This window comes from Cyprinodon tularosa, unplaced genomic scaffold (genome assembly GCF_016077235.1).
Source record: "Cyprinodon tularosa strain WSP-4 unplaced genomic scaffold, ASM1607723v1 ctg671, whole genome shotgun sequence".
In the NCBI taxonomy this organism is placed as follows: Eukaryota; Metazoa; Chordata; class Actinopteri; order Cyprinodontiformes; family Cyprinodontidae; genus Cyprinodon; species Cyprinodon tularosa.
Genome location: NW_024039420.1, coordinates 228,078 through 255,895, shown reverse-complemented (window position 1 = coordinate 255,895; position 27,818 = coordinate 228,078). Strand labels below are relative to the sequence as shown.

At 38.8% G+C, this 27,818-nt stretch overlaps 3 protein-coding genes across 6 annotated transcripts; 1 reads left to right on the top strand and 2 right to left on the bottom strand.

Annotated features, from left to right (window-relative positions):
• Positions 1-1,163: 1,163 nt before the first annotated feature.
• Positions 1,164-4,729, bottom strand: si:ch1073-416d2.4 (coiled-coil domain-containing protein 42 homolog). Its single transcript, XM_038267404.1, has 9 exons — positions 4,503-4,729; positions 4,387-4,429; positions 4,101-4,274; positions 3,857-4,014; positions 3,703-3,785; positions 2,591-2,763; positions 2,406-2,516; positions 2,211-2,327; positions 1,164-1,543 (listed from the first exon to the last, which is right to left on the bottom strand). The coding sequence occupies exons 1-9, from the start codon at positions 4,604-4,606 to the stop codon at positions 1,373-1,375; spliced, it is 1,134 nt and encodes a 377-aa protein (XP_038123332.1). The 5' UTR covers positions 4,607-4,729; the 3' UTR covers positions 1,164-1,372.
• A 5,740-nt stretch (positions 4,730-10,469) lies between these two features.
• Positions 10,470-20,481, top strand: LOC119771447 (ankyrin repeat and SOCS box protein 2-like). 4 transcript variants are annotated; one of them, XM_038267409.1, is made up of 9 exons: positions 10,470-10,558; positions 11,021-11,210; positions 14,154-14,323; positions 16,344-16,499; positions 16,581-16,826; positions 16,906-17,077; positions 19,136-19,727; positions 19,824-19,977; positions 20,088-20,481. In XM_038267409.1, the coding sequence occupies exons 2-9, from the start codon at positions 11,101-11,103 to the stop codon at positions 20,216-20,218; spliced, it is 1,731 nt and encodes a 576-aa protein (XP_038123337.1). In that variant the 5' UTR covers positions 10,470-10,558; positions 11,021-11,100; the 3' UTR covers positions 20,219-20,481. The 4 variants fall into 4 exon arrangements, with proteins under 4 accessions (XP_038123337.1, XP_038123338.1, XP_038123336.1 ...); XM_038267410.1 differs by lacking the exon at positions 10,470-10,558 and adding an exon at positions 10,894-10,982 and having other exon boundaries at positions 11,089-11,210; XM_038267408.1 differs by lacking the exons at positions 10,470-10,558; positions 11,021-11,210 and adding an exon at positions 13,593-13,955.
• A 371-nt stretch (positions 20,482-20,852) lies between these two features.
• LOC119771424 (protein FAM181A-like) lies at positions 20,853-22,203 on the bottom strand. Its single transcript, XM_038267359.1, has 2 exons — positions 21,976-22,203; positions 20,853-21,887 (listed from the first exon to the last, which is right to left on the bottom strand). The coding sequence occupies exon 2, from the start codon at positions 21,813-21,815 to the stop codon at positions 21,039-21,041; it is 777 nt and encodes a 258-aa protein (XP_038123287.1). The 5' UTR covers positions 21,816-21,887; positions 21,976-22,203; the 3' UTR covers positions 20,853-21,038.
• Positions 22,204-27,818: the final 5,615 nt, after the last annotated feature.

Genomic DNA, 27,818 nt, shown 5'->3' with positions numbered 1-27,818 from the left:
TAATTGCCACCAAAAATACAATAAACAAATAAATGTAAGTAGAAATTAAATTATATAGTGAGACATAAATGTATATAACTATTTTAATTAGCTTCTTTATTTATTTGCCTTTGTAATATTTTACTTATTTATTTTTTGGTCCTTTATAATCTTCAACTTTATTTTTTAAAGTGTCCTAGAGAGTCAGCTGTTAACATGAAAAATTTAAATGTTAAATAAGTTAGAAAATTTCCACTTGCGAGAATTACTGCTGCCACCGTCTGTGTTGGAGGGAATAAATGGTAGGGGTGGCCATGGTCACCATGGCCCCCCATCTAGTTCCGCCCCTGCCAGTAATACGGAGCCCGTCACGGTGCAAAATGGCTCCCACAATGTCCACATCACCTTTCTTGTTAAGTCATGATGAGGTTTGTTTACATAGATAATTTTGTAAATAGAATTTTATTAGTTTGTTTTGCATATAGATTTTATAGGTTACAGGCCTTACTAGCCGCAGTCACACTGGAGCCTAATGGGGTCCCTACTGTCACTAGATTGTCAGCTCTGCCCTGCCTTAGTAAAGATGTCTGCCTCCATACAAATGCGACCCGTTCCTATGCAATTTTAAATAGCAATTTCTAAACCACACCATAGATGATGATAAATAACATACTTTTGTGTAATAAATCCCTGTATTATTACACAATGTAGCTTTAATTGATTTACCCCAAGGGGAAAAATTTCCACTTTGAAAAAGCAATATTTTACCACAATATGTGATACTGCTAACAATCAATACATATAGAATTGAACCCATCGGCTAATGTCAACGTTGGAGAACCAGTTTTTTTCACTGTCAGATTTTACTTGTGGATTAAAAATAATAATTTGAACAAAGGTGCCTGAAGAAAAAGACCTAAAGAAGAGATCATGCAGTTTGTTACTCAGTCTTTAGAAACATGTACTAGAGATAAAAGAGATTACACAAATTCCCAAAGATAGGTCTAACTTATTTTGGCCACATTCTGTAAACTGCATTTTCTAATCTATAACTGCCATCAGAAAATAAAACATATCGTCTTACCTGTGTGTATTAATGAAAGCTTTCCTTCAAAGAGTCATTTCTCTGTATCTCTGTTAACATAGCAAAGTTTCTAAATATACAAAGAAACATAGATGCATCATTTGAATCCAAACATTTATTTTTCAATAGAATAGCAATTATGTCCCCATGACCTTTCCAGGTTCTGGAACCTAAGAACTTTGTTGTATAGAAATGAAAAAGTCTTACATATGCCTAACAGAGAAAAATGTTGACAAAATCTTCCAGAATAAGTAAAAAAAGCAATTAGCAACAAAGTCAGTGTGAAAATGATCGGGGAAAAAACCAGCATCAATTGAATGTGTCACTCATTTTACTGACTCTGCTTGAACTTTTGATTTGAACTTTGCTTCCAATGCTTTTCAGTGATTCTCTCCATCTTTTGTCAGTCAGACTTGCTGTAGAGCAGGACTCCAGCTTCCTCACTCTCCTCTCAGTGTCTGCGCTGTCCAGAATGAACTCCTAAAATATTTGTTTGGACATTCATTTCGTTATCATTGTGTACGGAAACCACATTTTATAGGCTGTTAAAAATAGACACACAACTCTTTTCTCCTATTGGTGTCTGATATTGTATCTGAGTAAATATTTCCTAGTTTGCATTGATGAAGACTAACAAAGTGATTTCACATTGGCTAAATGCCAGAGTAATTAACTTAATTTTCATATTTGAGGATCAAGTTCTGCATGGGCTTTAATCTTTTTCTAGTTAGTTTCTAGCTAGTTTTGTGGTCAATTGTTTTCAATATCCTCAACTTGCAGTTATTCCAAATAATTTACCCCTTGAAATCTCTCACCAAACTGACAAGCTGAAAGCTTCAGACAGCCTTTTGGATCCTGACATATTTATTATTGCTTCATCAGTCAGTAGCACACCATGCTCTAATACTCTATGTGCTCCTAATATGTTAGGTCTGTTTGTGATTTGATCTATTTTATATACTAAGAAATGTGTCCTAAGTTTTAAAACTTTTTTTTGTTTATACTTAAAAAAACACTTTTTTCTTCAGATCTTATCGATTATATTTCTTGTATTTTTTAATGTTGTTTCAATTAATATAAAATATAAATATATCTGCTAAGATTTCACAGATTCTCAGTTATAGAAGTTCATAGATGACGATGTTACCTTCACCATGTCCATCATTGTCGGCACACTCATGCTTTCCAGATCTCCGTACTCTGGAAGGTAACAGTGATGTGCAAGATTTTTAACAGCCATAAGTGTTCTTCCAGTTTCCACAGCCTGGGAGACACATAAGCACATTGTATTGTTTCTGAACAGCTCAATTATTTTGCAACTTTAACGTTAAAGAAAACAAACCTCCTTTCTGGTTACACGTCGTCTCATCAGTAAGTTAACCTCTGCCTGCTTGTTCTTCTCTTCCAGGCCTTCTAACTCGCTCAGCAGTTCATATAGTTTCCTGTTGGACATCTGTGTGTGGAAGATTGAATCATTAAAGCCATCTGATATTCAGAAGCATTATTTGAGAGGTTTAGGTCTCTTACCAGCTGTTTGATGCTGTGCTGCTGCTTCATGTTTTCCAGCTGCTGCTGACCCTGCTCCACCTCCAGCTGCATGTCCTTGTGACGTTGCAGCAGTTCCTGGTGGGTAATGGACAGCATTTCGTGGCGCCGAATAACAGGCATTACCAAAGGTTCATTGCTAATGTGGCGGTGAACTGTAAAAGATGGCACATACATTTGTCCATCATGATGGAGAGGTATAACTAACAGGTTGACATATATTAACCTTTTAAGAACAGATTCCTTTTTTCCTTTGGACATTAATAATCTATCTATCCAATAAATGCCAGAATAATGAGAGAGGGTGTTTTTTTTAAATCATTTTTTTTTTTTAACTGACAACTTATATTTTTCTTTTACAGCTGCAGCCAACATCCTATTAAAATTCTTATGGGTTGTATTGACACATTCTTTCCATCAATCCATCTTGTCCTGCTTCATCTGTCTCCAGCAGTCTATGGGATAAATGCTGGTACACCTTGGACAGGGCGCCAGTCCATCCCAGGACAACACAGAGCCATACAACCATGCACACACATTCAAACCTAAGGACAAATTAGAGGTGACAATTATCCTGCTATTCGTGTTTTTGGATTGTGGGAGGAAGCCAGACTACCTGGAAAGAGCCCACAAATGCACAGGGAGAACATGAAAACTCCATGCAGAGAGATCCTGGGCCAGGAATCAAACCCAAGACCTTATTGCTGCAAGGCAGCAGTGCTACAAGCTGTGCCACCGTGCAGCCCTTACATTTCTTTCCAAAATCTGCACAATTTTTGGGCCAATATAGAGTATCAAATGTCCCCATGCTCATTGTGCCACTATAGTTTTTTTTGGAATTTTTCTGGCTGATTTTGTTTCTATAATAACACAGGAAGTGCGTTTGACATGTTAGGTAGACCTTAATTTAGCTCAAATGTTGTTAATTAACCAGGTGATATTTATTCTAAGTTAAATAAATTATTTTTGTAATCCAACAGACCAAAAACAGTGAAAGTTTTGTGCAATTGAAATGTGAGATTACATTTATTTATAATATATAGGATGCACGGGATTATGTGGTTTCAGGTGTTTATAATGAGATGTTGACTTACTGCTGGGGAGACGATCTAGGGTTTTCAACAAATAGTCCTCGTAGATTCTGTATTTTTCAGTTTTCTGCTCTAAAACTTTCCGCCTGTAAAATTAAGATAGGCTTAACAAAGGAGAACCTTCTCTCACAGTAAACTACCTGTTTCACAACCTAACCTGGTTTCCAGTTTTGTCATCTGCTCTGTCAAATCCTCTATCTCTCTCTTTTTCAGGGCATTCTGCTCCCTCATGGCCTTACACTCTTTCATTGCTCTTTGTCGCTTTGCTTCATTCTCAGCCACAAACTTCTCGAATTTCATCTCTGTCTCTTTAGCCTGAGAGAAAATCCAAAACCAACAAACACTATAACACAGTTTTTTCTAGCATTTCTTTTCAGTAACTTCAGAAGATTTCAACTCACTTGCTGCTGTTTTGTTTCCAGCTCTAACCTTTTATGAGCCAGAGCCTCCATGCAGCTTTTGAAATATTGTCTCTTGAGTGCAAGCTGGACGTCCACATCATGCAGCTCGGCTTGTTTTCTCGCAATCAGCGTCTTTTTTAGCATTTTCACTCCACCCTCTAGGAGTTTGCTGGTCTGGGACGTTTGAAATAAACGAGGTGCTCTAACCCAAACCTTTTGAAGTGTTCAATAATATGCAACAAGCACAATTAAAGCAAACGTCAAAACAAGAACAACTAATTTTTACCTCTGTAGCTGCAGGTATGTGGTACTCCTCTTTTTTCCTGTCCCTAAATAAAATGTTAATAAGAGTGTTTTAGTTATTTTTTTTTATCCTTCTCAGGGTGAGCAGATCATGCCTACCTGTTGTCATCCAGCTCAGTAACAAAGACCTTTTTCACTTTTGTTTCCATCTGTGGTTTTGAATGAGGATCCCTGTCCAGAAACGGGAGACGAGAAGTCGTCATGTCTGCACTAAATTCTTCTTCCAGCAGTCCTAAAGAAAAAAAACACCGCTCGGTTACAGTTGAAAAGCTGTATGCATCGAACTTTTGTATAAGTCTCAGACAATCAAGGTCCTTCCTCCTGGGTTTGTGTATACGTTGCCTGGCAACCACCAGGCAGACGCCATTAGTTTTTTTTTTTTTTAGTTTTTTTTTAAATGTTTTATTGAGAATGGACATGTATGCAAACTGAACAGAGCAGAACACACCACAGGGATATCCATATGTAAGCTTCCTAAAATCTAATCTGTTTTTTTCATAAAGACATATGAGTGGCTTTTTTTAGACTAGAGAGAGTTTTAACAATTGGGACTTTTCTGCTTAAAGGTTTTCTAAGCCAATGAATTCAACACAGAGTGCAATCTAGTTGAAATCTAATCTAGTTACCACCACTGGTGGTTCTTGCTCCATGGCATGGATCAGAGACTGAGAGACAATTGTATTTAATTGTGGTCCAGTTCCAAATTTGAAAATCTGTTTACTTTACTATAATTGTTTGGAATGATCAAGATTTCTAACATTAAAAATGCAAGATCAAAGCAGCAAAGATCTGGATGTTTGTTTCTTTCTTTGAATGTTTTTCATGATACAAACTGAGAATATTAAATATCTGCTATAACAGTGTTTTGACATGTCTGTTATGTCAGTACTTGGGAAACTTGATTATAACCAAGGTCTTGCATGTTAAAAAGCAAAAATAGTTTTACAAAAATTGCAGACAAGGTTCAGCCTCCTTAGTGTTGATATATCCCCATTGAATCCTCCCATTTGTGCTTTGGTATTAATCAGAGTTTTACTAGATAAAACTATTCTAGGAGAGCTGCTTCAGGTAGTTGGAGACTTGTTCAAACTAATGGCTTTTTTAATCGAGAATTTAGCAAGCACGTTATCTAGACAATATGATGCTAAAAAAAATCTTAAGGACAGAAAGATTTCAAAGGAAAAATAGGTAAATAAGGATTTCAAGAAATCTTGGAGCACAAAACTCCTGTCTCTTCATTTCAATGAGGTTAAGAGAGCTGATGACTAATGAAGTCCCAATGTGTCCACATCTTTGACCTCACCTGGAACAACTACATCTCATACCAGGCTGGAAAAATGTCAACATAGAAACAAGAAGACACTGCAACAGGTTGTGAGGGCAGCAGAACTCACTGATGAAAATCAAGACCTCAGGACTCTAGAATAAAGCCAGCACCACTCCATTAATACCAGAAACCTTTTAGTCAATAGAAACCTTTTAGTCAATCTCGAGAAGATTCAGGACTATTATATTATAACATGCACAAAAACAAATACTTAAAGAAATAAGAACTCGTACTCGTCGTCTCCCGCTTTATCCGGAACCGGGTCGCCGGGGCAGCAGACTAAGCAGAGACTCCCAGACTTCCCTCTCCGCTGACACCTCCTCCAGCTCTGTTGGGGGAAGCCCTAGGCGCTCCCAGGCCAACCGAGAGACATAGTCTCTCCAGCGTGTCCTGGGTCGTCCCCTGGGCCTCCTCCCGGTGGGATGTGCCTGGAACGCCTACCGAGGAAGGCGTCCAGGGGGCATCCGAAGAAGATGTCCGAGCCACCTCAACTGACTCCTCTCGATGTGGAGGAGAACCGGCTCTACACTGAGCCTCTCCCGAATGACCGAGCTCCCCACCCTATCTCTAAGGGAGAGCCCAGCCACCCTGCGTAGAAAGCTCATTTCAGCCGCTTGTATCCGGGATCTCGTTCTTCCGGTCATGATCCAAATTTCATGACCATAGGTGAGGGTAGGAACGTAGACCGACCGGTATATTGAGAGCTTTGCCTTTTCGCTCAGCTCTCTCTTCACCACGACAGACCGGTGCAGGGTCCGCATTATTGCAGCAGCCACACCGATCCGTCTGTCGATCTCCCGCTCCATTCTTCCCTCACTCGCGAACAGGACCCCAAGATACTTGAGCTCCTCCACTTGAAGCAGGGACTCTCCTCCAACCGCCTCCTTGAACCGCCACCTTAACGTGGTTGAGGGGTTTCAGTGCCTGGGTGATCCCAGAGGCTATGTTGTCGGGGGCTAAATGCCCCCCTGGTAGGGTCTCCCAAGGCAAACAGGCTCTGGGTGACAGGTCAGACGAAGAGCGGTTCAAAAACCCTTATGATGAGCACAACAACGAGGCAAGTGACGTCGCCCGGTACGGCGGAGCCGGGACCCCACCCTGGAGCCAGGCCTGGGGTTGGGGTTCGTTGGCGAGCGCCTGGTGGTCAGGTTCTTCCTCGCGGGACCCGGCCGGGCCCAGCCCGAAGGAGCGACGCGAGGCCATCCCCCAGTTGGCCCACCACCTGCAGGGGGAACCATGAGGGAATGGTGCAAAGTGGTTGTATGCATTTAGATTTTAAGAAATGCTGCTAGAGGGGGCATAAGGTGTAGCAATCAAGGAATAAAAATGTAATCATATGTATGTGTAAAAAAAAATCACTTAACAAAATATAGTTTTCTCATTAGCCTGATATTAATAAATAATCATTCTTAAGGTTGACATATTTGACTTCATAACTTAGTTGCCCTAATTGTGTGATTTACACAAAGGAATTAAATTAATCTATTATAAAATAGTTGTTATTTCCAGTGTTGTACAGTAACAAAGTAAAAATACTTAACTACTGTACTTAAGTATATTTTGGAGTACTTTTTACTTTCCAAGAGTATACATTTTACTTCACTACTTTTACAAAATTAATTGCATACTTTTACTCCGATACATTTTCAGTGTTTGGTTTAGTTACCAAGTAAAAAAAAAAAGAGAGCAAGAGAAACGCAAGTGTTTTGACCCCTACTGACTACAAAGTCGGGTCTTGCCTGGGCTTGTTCATCAACACCAATAGGATACGTCTTTTTCGCAAAGCCAGTCTAAATTTATCCTACACTTGGTTGTGTATATTATTTTAAGTGAACCTTCAAAGTTTACCAAAATGTTGAAAACAAAAGTCATTCAAACTGCACTTACTTTTTACTTACTGTATACTTTTCACTACATTACTTGAGTACATCTATTTTTACAGTAATTCTTATAGTACTTAAGTACAAGCCATTTCATACTTTAAGACTTTTACTAAAGTAAAATTTCAGTCAGTGACTTGGACTTTTACCAAAGTCATATTTTGGAGAGATACTTATACTTTTACTTGACTTTGAGATTTCAGTACTTTATACAACACTGGTTATTCAATCCACAACTTTGCACTTCAGTTGGAAACAGGACAACTGTAAATGTTCCCTGATAAATTCATTTTTTTATAGTAAAAATGACATGTGTGTCTTAATCACTAATTAACCAAAAAGACAAATGACTATGCGAATAACATAAGGATGATTAAGTTTTACTGTGACTTGACAAAATCTTCCTCTTTTTTCTAAAATGCAAACAAAAGCATCCTGTGCAGGATTTAGGGCATTTTTACGCCTTGAGTTTGTTTATTTTTTGTCCAAGTTTGCTGAAGAGTTTGTTTATGTGTATTTTCGTTCTAGTGGCTCAGTTTCTTTTCCCATAGAGAAAATTCCAAGCCAACCAAAAGCTTTTACTACGTTTATTCTGTTTACATGTCAGATATGTGTGGGCCTGAAGATCCAAAAGTATTACAGGAAGCAGATGTCATAGTCCCAGCAAAAGGAAATTTAATCCAATTACAATGTGTTTTATTGGTGCTATTTCAGGCAAACTTAATTTGCATATCAGTTTATGTTTTAAGCAAAAGCCTATGTTGGTTTAATCTGCTGGATCCCAGAATGCAATGCAAAGTTGGCATCAGGAAGCTGTTTGGCCCAAGCCTGCAGCCTTCATGTGTAGGTTTGTCAAAATAAGGACAGATCATATTTATGCCATAAACAGTAAGCTGTTCTCGTCCACACTCTAGAGTTATCGGTGTGTTCTCATCTTCTCTAACAAGCTGCTTCTAGATGGATACCAAACCAGAGTTAGCTTTAAATGGACTAACATCCTCAGACATGAAAACACTCTGAAAGTTCTTACTATCTGTCCTTAATCGGAGCAAATGTTTGAGGGACGTCCAAAAGGGTAAGTTTTTCAAGTCTAGATTTTTCTAGGACCAGAAAAACACACACTTGATCAAATAACAGGACTTCAGAGGACCAAGTGTTGGATCAGAAAGCTGTTTAAGTTGCTAAAACCCATTCTGGTTTGTGCTCCAACTTCCATCAGATCTTGGTCTCCTCTCTCTGCTCTGATGTCCTTCTGAGGGTTGAAAAGTTGTCGGTTCTGTGGTGGAGTCTAGATGTTTTGGTGGTTGTGTTTGACACAAAACTTCTTTATTACTCATAACAAGCAGGATAAACCAAAAAAAAAAGCCTGTTCAAACTTGAAAAGTTTAAAAGGAAAAACAAACTTTAAACGAAACCAAAAGTTAAAAACAAGAAAATAAGGCTTGTTTTTGGTTCTGACGGCATTCTGTTTTTTTTAACTGTGGAAAGCATTCTTTGGAGATAGAATTGCACAACAAACCATGATAAGGATCCCTGAAAGCAGTGATCCTTGAAGGCATGCTATATGCATTGAAAGGTTCACATGTATTCAAACACCTGGCAGATAATGGTTTAAACTAAACTTTTTATCTTACCATCATCTTTCTTCTGACCTGAAGTATTGTCAACATTTCATAGTGGAACAACTGATCAGTCCTTCTAAAAAGAGTTAAATAGCTTCAAAATTAGCAAAGATTTTACTACTTTTTACTGGGTTTCAATAATTTTTAATATGACATTATTTAATAAACCAAAAACTTTTTTTCTATATTTAAACTGTTTCATAGTGTTTTTATACCTTAAATGGTAGCTGCCTCTTTTTCATGTCTTTCCTTTTGAAAGTTGGAGATTTGCTAATCAATGCTGCACCTAATCGTTCTATGAAAAGCTTGTATTTGAGAGTAGAATACCAAAGCTATTATTCATCCAAGTATTTTTTTCTTTGTTATGCTGGCCTGAGTTCTCCTTCAGAAGCAGGAAAATACTTCAGTGGTTGGTGATAATCCAACTACTGAAGTATTTTCCTGCTGTTAACAGGAACATCATCATTCCTCGTCATGGATATCTGACCTGTTACCTTCCTTGTTAAATGCTTAAGCCATGTAAAAATATCTCGGAATTCCTTGTGATGATATAAGGCAGTTCAAAGGAACGGCTCCTTTTTTTCCATGCGTGGGTATTTCCTGATAAATGACACATTCATTCAAGCAATTCCTGCATAAACTAAAACCAAGGGTGTTTTAAAATAGGCAAATGAATGAATTTGTGCTTTATGCAAACTTTTAACTTCTTAAAAGTAGTTTAAGCAGTAATAAACCAGAGTCTCACTTAGTCTACAGTTAGAGCCATGCTGTGCATGCAGACAAAAATGTGTTAAATATCTGTTTTTTCACAACAGCAATATCATTTTTGAGGATTTTCTCTCTTATTTTTAACACAAACATATAGGTTTTAATTTCAAGCACTGGTTTATTGAGTTTTTTGAATCATTTAACTGTGGATTAGAGGGTTTTTTTATGACATAAGGAACATTTTACTTTCCTTCTGTTTTTGCTTTCACTAAAAAAACAAAAACAAACATGAAATCATTATAAACGATTCAAAACTGACCCGAAATACTAAATCTTAACTTTATTATGAACAACATACAGTAATTGTAATAAGAAGTGTGTTTAATCTATCCTGCTTCCAAATTTATAGTGTGCTGGTGACAAAAAAAAGAAAAAAGCTAGGGGCCAACTCCAGTTCACAATAAGGAAGCACTTTTTGACAAAAACTTCCGCAGAAGTGATTGTGAAACCAATATCAGCTGTCATACTTGGTTTCCTCCAGCACCTTTTCACACTCTGCCGACAGCTTTGCAAAGAGCAACTTCTTCAAAACAGGATGACAAAGACGACTCTGCAGTGGTGAGTCTTTCAAATATGGTTTATTTTTAAGATTATTTTTAGTTTTGTGCTCATAGTGCTGCTCTCACTGTCTCTAAATTTCTCTTGGCTGGTTCAAATGTGTAATGGATTTCTGTTAAGGAAAAAAATAAACACCTTTTAGCTGTGTTTGTTATCAGAACTCCTAACCTAAGCTTTTTGGGTCACCGTGGTACTGCAGACATAAACTCTGCAAAGTAGAATCTAGTGGAACTGAACACAGTTGTTCATGTCCTTAAAAGGCATCCTACTTCAAACACTGAGCAGCTGCTCTGATTTCTCCCAGCACACTGTTCATCTTCTTTAAATGAGGGGCTGAACTGTGCACTGAACTATTCTCTAAACCTGCTCTCTTTAAAACTCTGGACATATTGTACATTGTCCATATTTATACATCTCTGGAGTTGTAAGTACTTGTAATTATTTCCATCTCCTGTTTTTCAGATATTATTCCCACCGTTGTTACGGCTTATTTGTAAAGAAGACAATAGTTAGTCATCCTGGTCCTCCAGTCTCTTCCAGTGATGGCTGCAGTTAGCAGACCCAGGTTCCTTTACAACAGGCTGAAGAAGGATTTCAAGCAGAGACAGTCTCTTTGCTCCCAGAGCCTCCTCAGTTCCCCAAACTTCTCCAGGTAAGGAAAGCCAACAGATACGATCCCATCCTGCCATCACTCTTGGGTGATTATTTGCAATTAACGGAATACTTCATGTTTATATTAAAAACCCCAGACATTTCGCTTTGCATTAGACTACTGCCAAAGACCAAACATCTAGAGGCTAAGCAGAAGACTTCTATATTTAGGTTGCACACATTGAAAACTTGCAAAATCCTCTGCCGATGCTAAACAGCTCTTGGTAGAGGCAGTATGATGGTTAAGAGTAACACCTCAGTTGTGTGTGTGTGAGTCTGTGTGTGTGTTTGGGGGGGTGTCAAAAAAGAAACTCTTGTTATCAATGGAGGGCAAGCTGTGAGATAATGAGTAATAGTAATAAAAAGGTAATAATTGGCATAATGACTATCCCACATCTTCAGGCGGGGAACTCAATCCTCCATTATGACCAAACTATCACCTGGCAGAGCAGATTTTATTTCAGACTACCTCTAGATTTTAGGTCTGCAGATCATGGGACAATACGGGGTGATCATCACAGCCACAGCTACTGTTGTGGATGTGTAGGATTCTCCCATTCACTTCTAGCTCCTGATGGTTTAATGAAAAGAACATTATAGTGCCAGCATGTCTAAACTCTTCAAACTTCAATCATCAAATTCAATAATGGCTACAAACAAGAGTCAATTGCAGAATAAGTTGTTTGGCATTGGCATAGAGGATTTTAAAAATGTTGGCAATTGTGATTTCCTTCAAAATAAAGCCCCAATTTAAGAGGAAATAAACACCTTTTTTCAACAGAATGTCAATTATTGCAGAGAAGCATCATAACAAAGAAATAATTAGCCAAACACTATTTTTCTTATTTATTTATCTTGAAAATAAATGTATGGTTTACTGTGGCTATTCCACAGTGCAGTGGTAAGCAGCATTTTCCAGTTGGGATTTCGACTTCAGCAGGCATCCCTGTTATTTTTAACTAGTGAAATGTACTTTGTGAGTACAGAGAGGACACCCTGGGACACCACTGACTGGGTTTATGGAGGCAATCTCAGCTCTGCACCCCAACATCTGAGACAAATACACAACATTTAAATTGACTTGTTAGATCCTGCTCTCTGGACAGCCTCTGAGCGTTTATACAAAAAAAATAAAAATAAAAATCAGAGCTGCAACTCTGACAGCTCTTCACTGCAGGTGAGTTTCATTTGAATGAGTGGCAAATTCTGTGGCTTGCTGCAGAAGCAACACAGTAAAGATGCATGTTCACCCCTGTTCATTCCAAGCCGACCATTGTTTTCCAATCATCTTAAATGTAAAATAGTCTACATATATGAAACAAAAACTCTATAAATTGACCTGTAATCACAGACCTTTTTTTAAAAATGTATATTTATTTATAATACAGATAAAAAAAGAGAAAGGACGATCACTGAAGCTCAAGGGCAGCGTTACGTAGCATACTAGCTTTCACAGCTTTTGCAAACATGCAAAACTTTAAAGATTTTAGGGAAATTTTGTGTGTATACGAAATTCAGAAAGGATGATGAAAAGGCAAATAACATTTCTTCTTTTGTATGGGATTAAAGCAGCCAAATAAAAGACATTTAGGTTTTAATCCTACTTTATAATCCAATATTATATTAAGATAGAGGTTAACACCACCTAGAAGATTTTACTATGAGACCATTCCCCCCAAAAAAGATGACATATAGATTAATTTTCTTGATGACAAACTGAGCGGATGAGCTCCACAATATGAGGAAATTTTGCCACAAATACATAGACCGGATGGCATCTGAGGAGGATTTTTAGAGATACTTGTCACATTAAATATATATATATATACATATAAAAAAGCTTGGGTAATCCAGTGTATTTCTGGATAATTATAAAAAAAACAGATGAAGGTTTAATGTTTATATCCCTCTGAATTAGCTCTTTTAAGCATTTATTGATAACCAAAGATCTGAGCTACAAATTTTCCTTCCTGCTGACGTCAGTGATTTGCATTTTATCTGTCATGAGTTAACTCCTCCCTCTGTCTGTTAAACTGCCACCCATTGAACTTGAGTGGCTGGTTAAGATAATCTTTTTTTTTTTTTTTTTTTCTTTTTTTGCATTTAAAGAAATTGGAAAAGATAAACAAATGAGCTGCAGAGATCCTGTTACATTTGTTTTTGCTCGTGTGAGAACTTGGTATACAATCTGTAAATGTAACCATGAATAAATATGTTTAGGTATTATGCTGTAATTGTTCTGAATCAAACTTTGATTCAAACTTTTAAACAGGCTTTTTTTTTTATATAAGAATGGGACGTTTATGTCGGACCAAACAAGCCAGCAGCTGAAAACAAACCAGTAATTTGGCTTTCAAAGGGAGAGCATGGGTCACTGAAGGTGTTTGGTCTATTTCTTTTACAGCAGATTAATGAGGTGTTTTGGAAAACAGCCAATAACGCCCTTATCTTCAGAGCCGCTCTCCTTATCTCTCTGGATGTCCGAGTCTTTGACATATATGGCTGCAGCCGTCAAACCACCGCTTGACGCTTCTTTCCCAAAATAATCCTGGAGCAGCTGCGCCCTGCGCGGCGCGGCGCTCCTCAGCCGCGGCTTTGTCCGTCGCCGCACCAACAAATCCGGCGCAAAAAAAATGACCAAATTCAACTATTCCGACTATTTATCTCAGTTCCGTAATGCGGGGCGTAAATGTGGAGATGATCTGTCGCGACTGGGGGAAGATACCAGGAGAGGAGGATCACCAGAGCCTCCAGAGTGAGTCTTTGCGATGCGTTCAAAGCGTTTCGGCTGTGTTTATTATGCGCAATACTGCAACCTATTGTGTACAAGAAGGAGGATTATTACAGCTGCTCAAATCATCTCATAAAATCAATCAAAAAATAAAAGTGAGCTGTTTAAATATCCATCTAATTATAATGTAATGCCTTTTGTCATCCTTTCCAGGGATGCTGACCCTGTGGTTTCTGCCATCAGGAGTGGAGATGTGGAAACACTCAATGATCTGGCAGCATCTTCCTCCAGCAGCCTGCTGAAAGAAAACAAAGACGGATGGCTACCTTTGCACGCTGCTGCCTATTCTGGGCAGACTGAATGTCTGAAGACCCTGTTGAAAGGTATAGTCAATTCTATTTCAGCCCTTTCCCCCTCACCCAGGGGTGGATTTAGGAAATTTGGGGGCCCTAGGCAAAAACAGGCATGGGGCCCTCTGAATTGAAAAGACAACACATAAAACTGACCCATTATACAGATGCAGACATTTTAATAGAATAGACATACATTATTTTTTCCATCTTTTTTATCTCTCTTGCTATCCCTTTTCTTGTTGTTTTCCTTTCTATGTTTTCTTTTTCATATTTACAATGTGTTCAGTTGACTTTTCTTGCCGTCTCAAAAGGAACACGCTTTTGGCATTTACTTAATCACACTTTAACAGAATTGTTATATGTCCTACCCTGCTAACATGAAACAATTGTGTTAAAGTAACTAAATATGATTAAGTAAATGCCAAAAAATGGTTGCATTATTTTTTGAACGAAAGATTTTTCCAATCATTAAGCCCATTCACACTTAGCTGATTGCTCCTTCCTGTGATTCCAAAAACACAGGAAAAAGTAAATAACACAGTCCTTCATTTCACTGTAGACAAGCCATGATCTGCTTATCTGTTCTCCATTTTTCAGTTGAATGAAATGATAGCTGCATGAATCATGACAGCAGACAAGAGAGCAGGAGGTGGGGTTAAGAATCTACTTGCTCTGGAGAGCAGATTTTGTTGCTTTTATATGTTGTCGCCAAAGTCTCCCGTAACCGAAAATGGTTGCTAGATTTGGTGTTAGATTTGAAATAAAAGTGCAAGAGGGGTTTGAAAAGATACTACATATCGTGAAAAAAGCACTATTTGGCAACACTGCTCTTTGCACCCTTTGTTTTGGAAAGGTTTGCTGCTATCTGTTTGGACCTTTTTTCACATGCGCAGCAAATGGACTCATTCAATGTAGTGGACACAGAAGTGGGGGGAGAGACATACTATCATAAACATTTTGATGGCATTTTAACTAAAGGATTTCTATCAAAAACATGATTAATATGCAGAATTAAGTAATAGCTGTGTTAACCATATATGTAAAAGGAGTTATTTGGGGCCCCCAGGAACTTGGGGCTTTAGGCAACTATCTAGTTTTGCCTAATGGTAAATCTGCCCCTGCCCTCACCCTTAACACTCAAAACTACAGTTATAAGTAGGAGGTCCTAATTGTTGTTATGGAGTAAAAGCAGAGCTGAATGAAATACTTTTAAATGTGTTAGCTTGGCTTTTAAATCTCTTGACTAGTATAAATGGTTTTCAACCTTGCAACATGGTACAATATATACTTAACTGTTAAAAATTATTATATGTAGTATACTTTTTTTAATCAAAATTATGTTATATTAACATTTCAGTGTTTTTTATTAATGTCGAATGTAGATGAGTAGCCCTCATAAGCAGATGTTAAGGATTCACACTGACATATAATACAATAGGCCTTCTGTGGCAATCTGTGAATCAATAAAATTTATTTAGCCAGTTTTTAGTATGCATTTATTATGCAATATATACCTTTGCATTTGATTACAGAAAACAGGAGTGTGCATTATCTGCAATTATTATTGTTATCCTTGATAGAATGATCTAATGTTCCATAATAGGCCGCACACAGAGCAGGTTTACAGATGTCCTCAGGGAATAGAGGTGGCAGAGGGAGCAGGGTGTCATGTTAACATAATATCCAGGAGAAATTTAGAATATAACTAAGAAAATTGGCTATATGACAACTAAATGATACCATTAAACCATACAGTTTAAACCTTGATATTTTTATACAAATGTGTTCATATTTTTGAATCATTCGACTTTTCACCTCATCCTCCTTTACACATAAACACACAGCTGTAAAAAGCTTAGCACAGACTAAAAATAGGCTTTGAGACACTAAAACCTTATTTTTAATGTCAAGCAGTGAGAGAAAATTGACTGTTTATAAAGTTATGTGAAAAGAAAGATATAGCCCTACATCTACATGAATGTATTTGTATTTGGGATTACATTAAAGGCTTAAAGATTGTTTATAGGATCGATGTGCTTTCTTGTCGTAGTTCATCCGGGTTCAGTGGACAAGCGGACCCTGCAGGAGCAGACAGCTCTGCTGCTGGCTGTGTCGTATCAACAGTTGTCCTGCGTGCTTTGCCTTCTGGAGTCAGGCGCTGACCGCGACATCTGCAACAGTAACAAAGAAACCCCTTTGTATAAAGGTACAGCTGTGAAATCAGAGATGTTAAGGGGTGCCATGAGGCATGGCCGTGAGTGAAATGATGACTTCTCTGTCCCCACAGCTTGTGAACTGGAAAATGTGGACATGGTAAACCTTATTCTGTTGTACAACGCCACGGTGAACCAGCGGTGCGGCCAGGGCTGGACGGCCCTTCATGAGGCTGTTTCCAGGGACAACACAGAGATCTGCGAGTTACTAATCCGAGCAGGAGCCATGATCAATCCAGCAAACACCTACAGCGTCACACCGCTTATTGTAGCAGCTCAGCGAGGACTGATGAAGGCGCTGTGTTACCTCATTGAGAAAGGTAGTTTTCGGTAGAACTCATTCCCACTTGGGTGCCTCTGATTTCATCCTAGGTCAAATAAAGTGATGTTCTTTCTCAGGTGCAGACGTGAACATGCAGACATGTGAAGGTGTTACAGCTCTGCATGAAGCCAGCAAGAATGGACACCAGGATATTGTTGCTTTTCTTCTCACTAAAAACGCAGATGCAAACAAACCTGATAACTCCGGACTGCTGCCTCTGCATTTTGCTGCACAGTATGGACACCATCAGTGAGTTAGCATGCCTTTTGTTTAAAACCACTATTTTGAAGGTATTGTGAGCTTGCTTACAAAATGATTCTAATTCAGTCATAATCAACATGACATCCAGTCCAGCGGGGGAGGAATGCAGAGTCTTTCTTCCCTTTGAATGACAGTGACATGTTTTCTTTAGGCTCTACATAAACTGATTGTGCTCAATATATAATCAAGTGGAAACGTTTTTGTAATTATTTTTGGCATGTTCTAGATCTAATGCCATTTGGGTTTTTTTTTTTTTGTGATTTTTTTCACATTTCTGTTGTAATGTCTTCATTTAGTTCTACCCCTTTCATCATTTTTTTTTTTTTTTGCTTTTACACATATTTTCTTTCTTTCTTTTACCTTTATTCTCTGTTTTTATGATTTTTGGTTAATTATTTTTTAAGGTTTGCCCTTAATACTTTTATTTTCTGTGTTCTTCATTTCTTTTTTCATTTTTGTACTTCATTTCCATTATTCTCTATTTCTATGTTTTGTTTTTTCATCTTTATTATTTGCTATTTCTCTTTTCTTCTTGTTTTGTCCTTTCTTTTTTCATTTCCTTTTTTCTTTTCTTATTTAAGCTAAATGATTCATATTGGACATTTACTTGAATTCCTACACTGACTAAATGAGTTAAAAGCTGATTAATGTAATTGAAACAAAACACTTCAAGAAGGAAAAATAGGTTAATTTGCTCATTTATGTCACAAATAACTAATTAATTAGTAAAATGATTAAACACAATCAAGGATTACCTACTCCAATACATTTTATTTGGGAGAACTTTAAATTAGAATTGAGGCTATCTTTAGGGGATTTACTTAGATTTTCCGTACTTTTTTTTGTTTTGCCTCTGAAGTGTAGACACAAAGCTTTGGTGCACTATTTGGATATTGAAATGTCTAGTTTAAGTTAAAAGGAATCTTTTTTTTGTTGCTTTTATTGTCATTACACTGTCGCAATTAGAAACAACAAAGTACAGCAACATAATTCACTCTCTGAATTTAACCCATCCCCTTAGGGAGCAGTGGGCTGCCATTGTGTGGCTCCCAGTGAGCAGTGTGGGGTTAAGGGTCTTGCTCAGGGACCCAAAGTGGCAGCCTGTGGGGATCAAACTGGATACTAGCAACCATCTCAGAGCACAAGCGCACTGCTCCAGCCCAATAGGCCTACACTCCCCCATCTGGTAACCAATGGGGGAGTGTCTTGATAAGCTTGTCATAGTTAAATTCAAGTGAAACAAAAGAAATGTTTGTTAAAACTTGAAAGAAAATTGCCAATAAGCACAATACAAAAAAATATGTAACGTGAAATAAAACAAATATGGCTTCATATTGTAACCATGAGCATCAACCTTCATAAAACTTGTTCTGGGACTTCTTAAGCCAGACTCAGTACTACTCATGGTCCAAGCCACAAGAAATGAAGTAAAGCATGTCATGTTGGATTAGAAATTTGTTAGAAAAAGTAAATCCAACAAATGTTTTAAGCCTTTCTGCTTATGCTTCAGAGGAATCACCAGTCTAGTAAAGGTATACAAATAATAACAGTGTACAAAGGGTCTAGAGAAATAATAAAAATCAACATAAATGCCCTCAGTTTAACACATTTACTGAAAAGTTTACTGACCTCTAAACTAGCAGGACAAGATATTTGGTTTCAAAAAATACTTTAATATTTATTTAAAGGTGTCCACATGAGCATTTTATCACATTAGTCTAAATCTGTCATGTTCAGGAAACAAATCTGTGGAATCTCTCTCTCTCTCTCTCTCTGTCTCTGTCTCTGTCTCTCTCTATATATATATGTATATATATATATATATAATATATATATATATTATATATATATATATATATATATATATATATATATATATATATATATATATATATATATATATATATATATATATATATATATATATATATATATATATATATATATATATATATATATATATATATATATATATATATATATATATATATATATATGTGCGGGGCTCCCTTTTCACTGTCATACATCTGCTCCCTTTGTTTCCAGGATCGTTTCCATGCTGGTGTCAGTCACCGGCCGAGCCAAGCTCCGGCACAGCTGGATCAGCCCCCTTCACCTGGCAGCACAGCACGACAGGCACTCTGCAGCCACTGTGCTGCTGAAAGCAGGTGCAGACGTGAACGCCACTCTGGCATGCAGTCACTCCCTCCAGTACGCTGACAGACGCGCCACAGCTCTCTACTTTGCTGTTGCCAATGGCAGCAGGAGGACAGCAGAGGTGTTGCTGAACGCCGGTGCAAGCCTAAGCCTGGACCCAGTCAGTCCCCTACTGATGGCGGCACGTCACGGCTGTGTCAGCACCGTTTCCTTGCTTCTGGAGCGAGGGGCTGATCTGAACGCCAGACTCCCATCATTTGCTACTACATTCCCAGCTGTTATTGCACTTTGTAGGAATAATCTACCTCTACTGAAGTGCCTTTTAAACCATGGCTGTGATGCCTTCTCCTGTTTCACCTGCACATACGGCGCTGCCTCACACCCTTCTTCAAGAGGATCAAACATAAGAACTGCTGGCAACCATAGATATGATTGCATATTGCCTTTAAACTGTGATGAAAGAACAGAAAGGACAATTCAGGTGGGCAAAGCAAGCGTCACTGTTCATTTCACACTCTTATAATGTAACTCCCTATTGAAGTAATGCAGGTCTTTTTTATTTATTTATTTTTTTCAGTTCTGTGAGTGGATCTCAACACCTTTAATGCGTAAATGGGCAGGACCCATCATAGACATGCTACTGGACCATGTTGGTCATGTTCAGCTGTGCAGCAGGATCACTGAGCTCCTGGACAGCAGAGAAGAATGGCACGCCATCAAGAGGAAGTCATGTAGGTGATGAAAATCGTTACAATGATGAGGAAATGCTCAGCTTTCATTTCCTCACAAAGAAAACTGTTTGTTTAAAACTAAAGTTCATATATTTAATTTTGTCTTCCAGTGTCGCCTCGTCCACTGCAGCACCTTTGCAGATTAAGGATTTGGACTCAGATTGGGAGAGACAGAAGGAGATCTATTACAAGTTTACATCTGCCAAGCAGACTGAAAACATATCTGAGTCATGATGACTGAGTAGATAAACTCAGCTTTTTGTGTCTGTGTGCATGACTATATTTATCATCCTGTTTCTTTTTTTAGTTATATTTCCTATCTAAAATCTGTAACAGCCCTCTAGTGTATAAATATCTATTTATAATTTAATTGATGTGACAGCAAGGCTCTTTAATCAGTTTGTTATTTTTAAGAACCCTTCAGGGATGGCTAGAAAAAGTGTCAATGGGAATTCTTTAGGGAATTTAAGTCTTTTATTTAAAAATAAATCATTACAAACATTACCTGACAAATACATTTATGTTTTAAATGAAAGACTGCAACAGCCCAGGAGTAATGCACTGCAAAAATGATCTAGAAATAAGTAAAAATGTCTTAAATTAAGTGTATTCACCCTTAATTTGAGTAGGTAAAGGTGATAGTTTGCCAATTGAATGAGTAATTTTACTCTTAAAATAAGATAATTATTAATATGTACTTGAAATTAGAAAATGCAATTGTGTTTTCTTATTTTAAGTGTAAGTTGTATTGTTCCATTGGCAAAAAGGCTCTTTTACCTCCTCAATTCAAGAACAAATAAACTTAGTTTAAGAAAAAAAAAGACTTATCTAGATTTAGATTTTTTTGCTGTGTAAGAAATGCTCCTGAACAAGGAGAAAATAAAAGTGAAGCTGATTCATTTATTGGAAAAGTGCAATTTATTCCTTTAGGCTTAAACATCACAAATAGACGTAGTATTCTAGTAAGTGCTTAAAGAAGTGTCTGGTTTCCAAAATCCAAGAGGAAAAAAAAAGCATAAACAGAGCAAATTGTCACAGTTTCACCTTCTCTGGTGGACAGATTAAATGAATCCAAAAACGCTGAAGATTGGAGAATGAGCTGTGGGCTTGGTCGGTATGGGTTTGACCACAACGTGCCTGTGAAGTTTCTGTCCATAAGGATGCTCGGATCTCTCCAGCTCTGGTCCTACTGGCTTGCTCCACAGGCCCATGGGAGGATGGGGCACAACGAGTTGACTGTGGAGGACCTGGTTTTCATGGAACTGGAAGGGCCAGCAGCCGCAGAAACACACAGAGTGATGGGAAGTCAGGTCCAGTTTAAGGACCTCTTTATCAGCAGAGCCGCGCTTGGACGAGGAGATGGTGGTCTTTGGAGTCTTTGGAGCGTCATCCTGACTCCTTTTCCTCTTTTCGTCCTCGCTGCCATCACTTCCCGTGCTGCTTTCTCTTAAATCCATACATGATATGTCTCTCTTAGCTTTGATTAGCCTGGGTTCCTCCCAAAATGAAGCTGGCAGTTGTCGTTTCCTCATTGGCACCTGCTCCATCACGCCTCCGACGCTCTGTTGCGCATCGGAGCTGGATTTATCTATCACCTTTCCCATCTGACGTTCGGCTCCTGCACCTCTGGTGCACCTGTAGTCCGCAGATCTCAGCGTTTGGCATCTCGGTACCCTGGAGAACTTTTGTGAAAAGCGCTTGAGCTGTTTCTGTAGGTATTTCCGGTGATCCACGGAGCGCCTGCAAGGAGCCGACTTATCCAGGGCCGCCTTGATGTCGCTTGATGCCAAATTTACAAAGTTGAGCAACGTTTTAACTTCACTGTCAGCACTTGACATGTTTACCAGAGTCTATTTGGTTCACTTCATTCGTTCATGTTAAAAACGAGAAGCGTAATCCTCCGCCACAATCTGGAATGTAGAATTAACCAGATTAGACTCCGCGTAATTGCGCACAGCCAAAATTTCACCAATTATTGATAACCCAGCTTATGCTCACCGCTCTTAGATTCCCTCAGAGACCTTCTTTGTTGAATTCTTCCTCCAGACTCAGCGGTACTTCAACAAGTTGAATGAATATAAACTCCTTGTAGTTATGCTCTTTTCCTTGAACCAATCAGCGACCCCAGACGGCTCACAATGCACTCCAATCAGTCTCCAAGCGCCTTGGTATCAAATTCTTCACCAGTGCAAATTGCTACCATGGTGACCTGAAAAGCCCAGCCCGGGTAACGCGATATTTGTCCAAAACTGCGCTTGGATGCAATAGTTCCCCATACAGCTCTTTGTAAACAAATAAATGATTTATTAAAAATCAACTCCAAATTATTAGAAATACTGTAACTTCCCGTTGCATTGGTTAAAGTTGAATTTTGAAGCCGTCCACATGATGTCAGCTGTAGGATTTGGTGTGGGGGGATCTAAAGAGCGCATAACCATGGAAAGGGGCTTGAGCGCTCAAGAATCTTGTCTTTCTGTTTGCACCCTCAATCGAGCGACACAAAGGCTGAATTACTCATTCAAACCTGGCGGGACAAAGGGGAAGGAGCTGGATAGCACTCCTGCATTTGTAGTCAAACATTTAGAGACTTAAATCGAGTCGTCATGAAGGAGAAAGAGTCGGACAAAGCCCATAGAATTGCCATCAGCAAACATTTTCCTGGGTCATATTATGGGGTCTCCATGGCTCCCTCTGGCCGGAGGACAATGGCACAAGTTTGCACACTCGAATACTGTCACCCTGCCAACGGCAACAAGGGCCCAAAACAGGACAATCCCCAGAAAAGCATGGGCTCCACAGGGAAGGCTGCAGCGGAGGGGTGAAATGGGACTTGTGAAATGCTAATTGAGCTTCATCCCTTTATTGAGCCGGGGAAGTATCGTTCTGCTGAAGCACAGAAGCTCTGAAATGAAAGGTGATGCATTAACAGCCATTAAAAAAAATAAGACAAGTGATTAAATACTTAGTTCTTAAAAAATCTCATATATCAATATTTGATCTGGTTTATGTTTGTAAAGAAAGAGATCTGTGGTGAATAAACATAAAATTTAACCTTGATTGATTCATTAAACAAAATAAATCAGCCAGTAGGAAACTTTTTCTCAGAAAAGGATTGCCTCCATAATAAGATGACCAGAACCTGGCATTGCTCTTTTCTTAGTCCAGAACATCCATTTTTTTTCCTCTGTGCCCTTGTTAGGGTTATTATCTAACTGTTTTGGGGTCAATCTCATGTTTAAGGGCCCAGTTATTCTTCAGTTGTCATTTCTTCCAAATATTTCTACATTTTTCTCCGCCATCTTCTGATCCACAGTAGAATTTCAGGAGGTTGTTCAGGTTCTGCTGCAGCAAGTCATCCCCAAACCATGACAATTCCACCTCTGTACTCTAGAGTTAAAATAGGGTCAGCTTCCGGAAGTTTTTTTTAAATGCTATTTTGACTAATCTATAAAAATAATACATTCCAAATGATATTCATCTAAGTCCTCGTTGACAAACTTTATTCTGGTCATCAGTTTATTGTTTTTTTTTACAAGAGCAAAAATGTCTTCATTGCAAAGTTCTCATTTCACAAAAAAACTTTTACAGTCTCTTTTGGACTGTATGGGCCCTGCACTTTTATATCAACAGTAGGATTCATGATGACACTAAAAAATATTTATTTTGCATCTGAACTAGCTTGTTGTGGGTCCTGAGCTTGTTTGCAATTCTAAATCTGCCAAAAGTAAGGATAAAATACTAGAGTCTTCAATGTGATTGCCAGAGACTGCTCCTTGAATCTAAGCATCGTGTTAATTTTAATGTCGTTAGGAGTATATGAAATTAAATGTCTTAGTCTTAAATGAGGCAAACCTTCATCAGATTCCTGAGTGACAATGTCCTAATTATTTTAATTTGATGTGAATGTGTGGAAACTCTTAAAATATAAGTAAATGTAAAGTTTCTAAACCTTTTTTTTTGTATTTTAATCTAAATATTGTCCAAATATGGAAATCTTCACTAGCCTTATGTTACCATAGAAGAGATATCTTAAATGTCTTCAACATATGTCAGGATTAAAAGTCATCAATTTTGAGCAGTCCTGAGGACTGACTTCTTCCCTAATAGTGAAAGTGCTAGTGTGGAGATTTTTATTGTGGTTTGCACCAGGCGGTGCTTCCCTTTGGTTTTTTTGGGGTTGTAGGGTCCTATTGTCCCCCTCCGTTCTTCCTCGTCTCACCTCTGTGTTTAACTGAATAGGCTGGTTAACAATAGCCCCCCCCAACAGGCCTGTCACCCACTCTTGTGCTTTTCAAGAGAATAAAGAATGAGAAAAAGCATATTTAGAAGCATCCATGAATGGAAGAACTGTGGATAAAGTAGCCAGGGTTTATTTTAGGCACTTCTAGGTTTTTGCTCATGAGTTTCTATAGTTTTTTGTACGTATTATTTCTGCCCGCAATAACTAATGTATGAGAAAAAAAAAGTCTGTTGAACTGCTACATTTAAGCACATTTAAACCCATCGAAATCTACAGAGAAAGCTGCACCCAAAACGGTCTTACAGACTTCCATAGATTTCATAGGATTTTTTCCATTTTACTACACAGTACTCAAAACATTAATGCTCATATAAGTAAAAATGTAAACATTGAAGAAAAAATAGAAACAGATTTGGAAAATTAAAGTGATAGTTGGTAATTAAAATGCCTTTTTTTTTTACCGAGATGGCAGACAGTAATTTGAGAATAATGCAGCCTGATTTTTCTCTTAGCTCCTTATTGCAGGCTAATGCTATGAGATATTTAAAGCACAGTCTCAGCACATGATGTTGCTTTGTTTAGACATCTTGTGCAACTGTCAAAAGACTAAATATAGAGTAGTAGGCTAAAGTTTTAACCCTTTAAACCTTAATTCTTAACACTTTCCTTTCAAGCTGTTTTTTTTAGCATGCTTTTCTGATTCTGGTGAGAGCAGGTCAAATGAAATAGATGGGTCTATGAGAGTAGAAATAAATAAACATAAGTCTTTTTGATACTGTGCTGAAGTTGGATAAGATAAACTTCTCAATTATGTTACAGTTATGCAAAGTTTAAAACCACAATTGAAAGAGAACACTTGGGCTTGGAGAAGATATGTTGCCAAATTGTTGTGTTTCCAGATTATAGACTAGGGAGCGTTTGCAGTAATACCGGTATACAAAAATTGCATACTTCATCTAATATCCATCCATCCATCCATCTTCCTCCGCTTATCCGGGGTCGGGTCGCGGGGGCAGCAGCTTAAGAAGGGAGGCCCAGACTTCCCTCTCCCCAGCCAATTCTTCCAGCTCTTCAGGAGGAACCCCAAGGCGTTCCCAGGCCAGCCGAGAAACATAGTCTCTCCAGCGTGTCCTGGGTCTTCCCCGGGGCCTCCCCCCGGTGGGACGTGCCCGGAACACCTCACCAGGGAGGCGTCCAGGAGGCATCCTAAACAGATGCCCAAGCCACCTCAACTGGCTCCTCTCGACGTGGAGGAGCAGCGGCTCTACTCCGAGTCCCTCCCGGATGACCGAGCTTCTCACCCTATCTCTAAGGGAGAGCCCAGCCACCCTATGGAGGAAACCCATTTCGGCCGCTTGTATCCACGATCTCGTTCTTTCGGTCATCTAATATCAGTTTAGCAATACTGATAAATCCAGGTAACCAATTCACAGTACCAGTTGTTTAAATATACACTATATTGCCAAAAGTATTTGCTCACCCATCCAAATTATTGGAATCAGGTGTTCCAATCACTTCCATGGCCACAGGTGTATAAATTCAAGCACCTAGGCATGCAGACTGTTTTTACAAACATTTGTGAAAGAATGGGTCGCTCTCAGGAGCTCAGTGAATTCCAGCGTGGAACTGTGATAGGATGCCACCTGTGCAACAAATCCAGTCGTGAAATTTCCTCGCTCCTAAATATTCCACAGTCAACTGTCAGCTGTATTATAAGAAAATGGAAGTGTTTGGGAACGACAGCAACTCAGCCACGAAGTGGTAGGCCACGTAAACTGACGGAGCGGGGTCAGCGGATGCTGATGCGCATAGTGCGAAGAGGTCGCCAACTTTCTGCAGAGTCAATCACTACAGACCTCCAAACTTCATGTGGCCTTCAGATTAGCTCAAGAACAGTGCGCAGAGAGCTTCATGGAATGGGTTTCCATGGTCGAGCAGCTGCATCCAAGCCATACATCACCAAGTGCAATGCAAAGCGTCGGATGCGGTGGTGTAAAGCACGCCGCCACTGGACTCTAGAGCAGTGGAGACGCGTTCTCTGGAGTGACGAATCGCGCTTCTCCATCTGGCAATCTGATGGACGGGTCTGGGTTTGGCGGTTGCCAGGAGAACGGTACTTGTCTGACTGCATTGTGCCAAGTGTAAAGTTTGGTGGAGGGGGGATTATGGTGTGGGGTTGTTTTTCAGGAGCTGGGCTTGGCCCCTTAGTTCCAGTGAAAGGAACTCTGAATGCTTCAGCATACCAAGACATTTTGGACAATTCCATGCTCCCAACTTTGTGGGAACAGTTTGGAGCTGGCCCCTTCCTCTTCCAACATGACTGTGCACCAGTGCACAAAGCAAGGTCCATAAAGACATGGATGACAGAGTCTGGTGTGGATGAACTTGACTGGCCTGCACAGAGTCCTGACCTCAACCCGATAGAACACCTTTGGGATGAATTAGAGCGGAGACTGAGAGCCAGGCCTTCTCGTCCAACATCAGTGTGCGACCTCACAAATGCGCTTCTGGAAGAATGGTCAAAAATTCCCATAAACACACTCCTAAACCTTGTGGACAGCCTTCCCAGAAGAGTTGAAGCTGTTCTAGCTGCAAAGGGTGGACCGACGTCATATTGAACCCTATGGATTAGGAACGGGATGTCACTTAAGCTCATATGTGAGTCAAGGCAGGTGAGCAAATACTTTTGGCAATATAGTGTACATTTGCAATAACATACTTTAAATATAATATGCAATTACCTTCCACTGCACTTTAATTGTGATAGCTTCTGCAAAACTTTATTTATTTTATAGTAAAAAAGTAATGCACAATACTTTCCATTAAAATCCGGTGGGGCATTAGGAGCATGGGTAAATTGTGGGTCCATGTGCTACAAATGGAGTTAAAAAGAAACATTACAAAAATATTACCAGTAAATCCACATCAAAAAAATGATATGATAATGTCCAAGGAAAACTGACAACAGCAGAATATTGACATCTGAAATGTGCTTTAAGGGGAAGAACTTCCTCAAATATCTCCCCTCAGAAAGTAAGAAGTGTAGCAAACTTTCTTTAGATTGATGTTGGACATAGTTCATAACTACAAGAAGCGTATCACTCAACTATTAACAACTAAACGTAGTAGGACCAGCATAAGCTGTTCAAACCTTTTTCTGAAATAGTAAACACGTTTGTTTATATTTATTATCTAGGTTTTAAAAAAAGTTGTTTTTGTTCTTCTTTTTATGTGTCATTAAGTTATACATTTTCCATAGAAAAGTTAGACATTGGCATGTGAACTAAGAATTTTATGACCTGCTCCAGCTTTTTCCATGTGATCTTAGATATTAGAAGTGGCACCAATACTCAGCCTTGGGGAACACCAGCAAAGACAGAAAAGGAATTTGAAAAATGAGTTGGATCAACTGAAAACACATGACAAAAAGCAAATGAGGGGAGTGTCGCTGATTGTGATGGAATGGATCTGTTCTGAAGAGTATGTAGAGAAACTGTGTCAAAAGCAGGCACTCATATGAAGGACCATAATGATGATAATCTCAAGGTAGATAGAAAAGACAGGGAGCATCAGTTGGCAAAGACTTTCTCTAATTGGGAAA

What these genes read in the sequence shown, in the direction of transcription:
- si:ch1073-416d2.4 (XM_038267404.1), bottom strand. Translation starts at nt 4,606, where the DNA reads ATGACGACTTCTCGTCTCCCGTTTCTGGACAGGGATCCTCATTCAAAA. An exon ending in ACTGAGCTGGATGACAACAG is followed by an intron (nt 4,430 to 4,502) that starts GTAGGCATGATC and finishes CATTTTATTTAG; the next exon opens with GGACAGGAAAAAAGAGGAGT. An exon ending in CCTAGATCGTCTCCCCAGCA is followed by an intron (nt 2,764 to 3,702) that starts GTAAGTCAACAT and finishes CATCTTTTACAG; the next exon opens with TTCACCGCCACATTAGCAAT.
- LOC119771447 (XM_038267407.1), top strand. Translation starts at nt 13,843, where the DNA reads ATGACCAAATTCAACTATTCCGACTATTTATCTCAGTTCCGTAATGCG. An exon ending in AGAAACCCCTTTGTATAAAG is followed by an intron (nt 16,500 to 16,580) that starts GTACAGCTGTGA and finishes CTGTCCCCACAG; the next exon opens with CTTGTGAACTGGAAAATGTG. An exon ending in GAACAGAAAGGACAATTCAG is followed by an intron (nt 19,728 to 19,823) that starts GTGGGCAAAGCA and finishes TATTTTTTTCAG; the next exon opens with TTCTGTGAGTGGATCTCAAC.
- LOC119771424 (XM_038267359.1), bottom strand. Translation starts at nt 21,815, where the DNA reads ATGTCAAGTGCTGACAGTGAAGTTAAAACGTTGCTCAACTTTGTAAAT.